The following is a 2,398-nucleotide window of genomic DNA, read 5'->3' as shown; positions in this document are numbered from 1 at the left end:
GGGAAGAGAGGAGGAGGAGAAGTTACTAACTTGTGATTTCCCTCCTGCCCCATCGACGGCAAGAGTGACGGAGAGAGCACAGCAGATCACGTGGATTTTGAAGAAGGATCCAAAGAAGTTGCTGCATCCCAGGGCCAGCATTTCCTGTGGAGAAGGGGGAACGTGGTCATCAGAAAGGACAACTGCCCATCCTGCCTGGCCAACGTGTGAGAGCTGCCAGGGAGAGCAGGTGCCCGAGTCTTGGGTTTGTGTGGCCAGGGAAGGGATCTGGGTTTCCTGTAGTGTGTCCCAGACCCCTTCCTTCTCATACGAGCTGGGATGGGCTCTGGAATAGCTGGGAAACCTGGAAACATAATTCCACATAAACACGTTGTCATCTGTTGACACACTAAGGGCAGGGCTTCATGTGGTATGTGTGGCTGTTATTGAAAGCTGCCACTGTGCCAGTGATGATGAAAGAAGATTATTTGATGTCCTGCCTCTCGCAGTATCTAGGTGACACACCAGGAATCCAGGTCTTTCTCCACTCAGTGACAAGTACATGTGCCTTGTTGTGCTTCAACAACCTGCAAAAATGCTGTCTGTGCCAGCACCCAGGACTGCAGCCTCAAGTCTGGAGGGAGAGCAAGGCAAAGAGCTCAGCCTAAGCCTTTCCTCCCTTTGGCAGCCTCTCTCCAGCCCGTGGGAGGTGGATCTGCCATGTCCTTTTGACCCCCACATGGCAAGCTGCCCTGGGAGCCTGCATGGGAGCAGCACAGCTGTTTGAAAGCTGAAAGCTTCCTATTCATGCAGCAAGTTTCTCCTTTCATGCCTGAGCAAGGGGAACGGTCCTTGACTGCGTCCTTCCAGACCAAGCGTTACCTGGTTGGGGTCCACGTCATAGCCATGCTTGGCTGCCAGCGTTCTCCCCATGGCCAGGTTGATCACGTAGCTCACGATGGCGAGCGAGAAGGCAGTGCCGATCATGTCTTTCCACTTGTTCACCAGGGGCAGGGTTGGTGCTGGGAACCTGCACGCAGAGAAGGGGCAAGAAGCAGTTGTGACACTAGTGTCTGGAGGCTGGAGAAGTGGGTGAGGCGTTTGTGTGTTCAGGAATGTCATAATCCGTGTCTGCAGTGTGGACAGCTTGAGTGGATGGTGGCAGTTGTGTAACAGGACGCAGCAGTGCTGCCTGACTGTCCTGGAAGGGGACTGTTGTGCAGCAGGGAAGAGTGAGGTGCTTTCTAGGCAGCAGGAGGATGAGAAGGAAGGAAAGGGATCTGGAGGTTGAGTCAGAGCTGCACATGCGCTTACCCCATGCTGATCTTCCCAACTACTGGCATGCCGTACTTCTCGGGCATGTTGAAGCTGCCTGAGATTGCAGTCGCAACAATTACCTGGAAGTACAGAGAATAAAAGAGCAGTAAGGAGAAAGAGCATGAGCTCTCTTGGGAGCGCTACACTTGATGTGCTCCTGGGGCTGACAGTAGGAAATTAGCACCAAATTTGGGCTAGGAAAGCAGAGATCTTTCCCAGCAGGAGTTACGTTCCTCATCCTCAGCATCACCAGGATGCAGAGGAATCCTCCATGAGAGTGGCCCAATGTGTGACCCCAAGCCATGTGGAGATCACATCATATTCACTGTGTAGATGCTCTACATGACGAGCCCTCTAGGAGCAGAGGTGAGTGCCCAGGGCTGTAAGGTGAGGGGGGAACTGTCTCCTGGAGGGTCCAAGGGACATCTCATGCATCACTTACGATGATGATCTCCATGGGGATGGGCATCCGGATCTTTTTCATGTACTTTAGGTTGAGCTCCTTGACAATGCTCAGGAGCCCAGCACTGACCAAGGCATAGACCAGGGAGGCCACGTTGGTTTTGGGCAGACCTTTACAAATATCAATGAATGTCTAAAGGGGAGAGAAGAAGAGAAGGTGTCATGGGGAACCAGCGACTCTGGACAACATGGACAGCACAATGGAGAACACTTGTTACCATGATCAACTGCAAACACCCTGAGATGTGATGAGGGTGAGAGAAGAGCTAGAAACACTGCTACGGAGAGGTCAGCAACCAGCCCTGGGGCTGTGCTGTCCACTTCAATGCAGTTCTAGCTGCACTGGTGGAGGATGCATCCATGGAAGATGCAGGAAAGCCCAGGAAAGGGTAAATTTGCTCATAGGGAAAGTTTCTGTTGCTAACAGTTGTGCAAGACTCCTGCTGTAAAGCAACACTGTTCGTATTCTCCGCAAATCATTATTCCTAATCAGAAACTGGCAGTCAGGGGCTCGGATGATACTGTGCAGGAAATACAGTGGCAGCCGTGTAGGTGTGCTGGGCTGAGAGTGCTGCAGGCAGCTGTATTCCCCCTCCCTCCACCCTTCCCTTCTCTCAGAGCCCCTCTTTCCCGGCCTGGG

At 52.8% G+C, this 2,398-nt stretch overlaps 1 protein-coding gene across 1 annotated transcript in view; it reads right to left on the bottom strand.

The window, feature by feature from the left end:
• SLC26A9 (solute carrier family 26 (anion exchanger), member 9) overlaps positions 1 to 2,398 on the bottom strand; it is a 13,748-nt gene that overhangs the window by 8,212 nt on the left and 3,138 nt on the right. The window contains exons 6-9 of the mRNA XM_010137525.1: positions 1,739 to 1,891; positions 1,294 to 1,376; positions 862 to 1,009; positions 31 to 144 (exon numbers count right to left, since the gene is read on the bottom strand). Coding sequence (XP_010135827.1) covers positions 31 to 144; positions 862 to 1,009; positions 1,294 to 1,376; positions 1,739 to 1,891 — 498 coding nt within the window. The remainder of the gene's footprint in view (positions 1 to 30; positions 145 to 861; positions 1,010 to 1,293; positions 1,377 to 1,738; positions 1,892 to 2,398) is intronic.

The sequence above is a fragment of the Buceros rhinoceros genome, unplaced genomic scaffold (genome assembly GCF_000710305.1).
Source record: "Buceros rhinoceros silvestris isolate BGI_N320 unplaced genomic scaffold, ASM71030v1 scaffold7916, whole genome shotgun sequence".
Taxonomy (NCBI): domain Eukaryota; kingdom Metazoa; phylum Chordata; class Aves; order Bucerotiformes; family Bucerotidae; genus Buceros; species Buceros rhinoceros.
The sequence above is the reverse complement of the archived record's forward strand: the minus strand, read 5'-3'. Positions and strand labels throughout refer to the sequence as shown.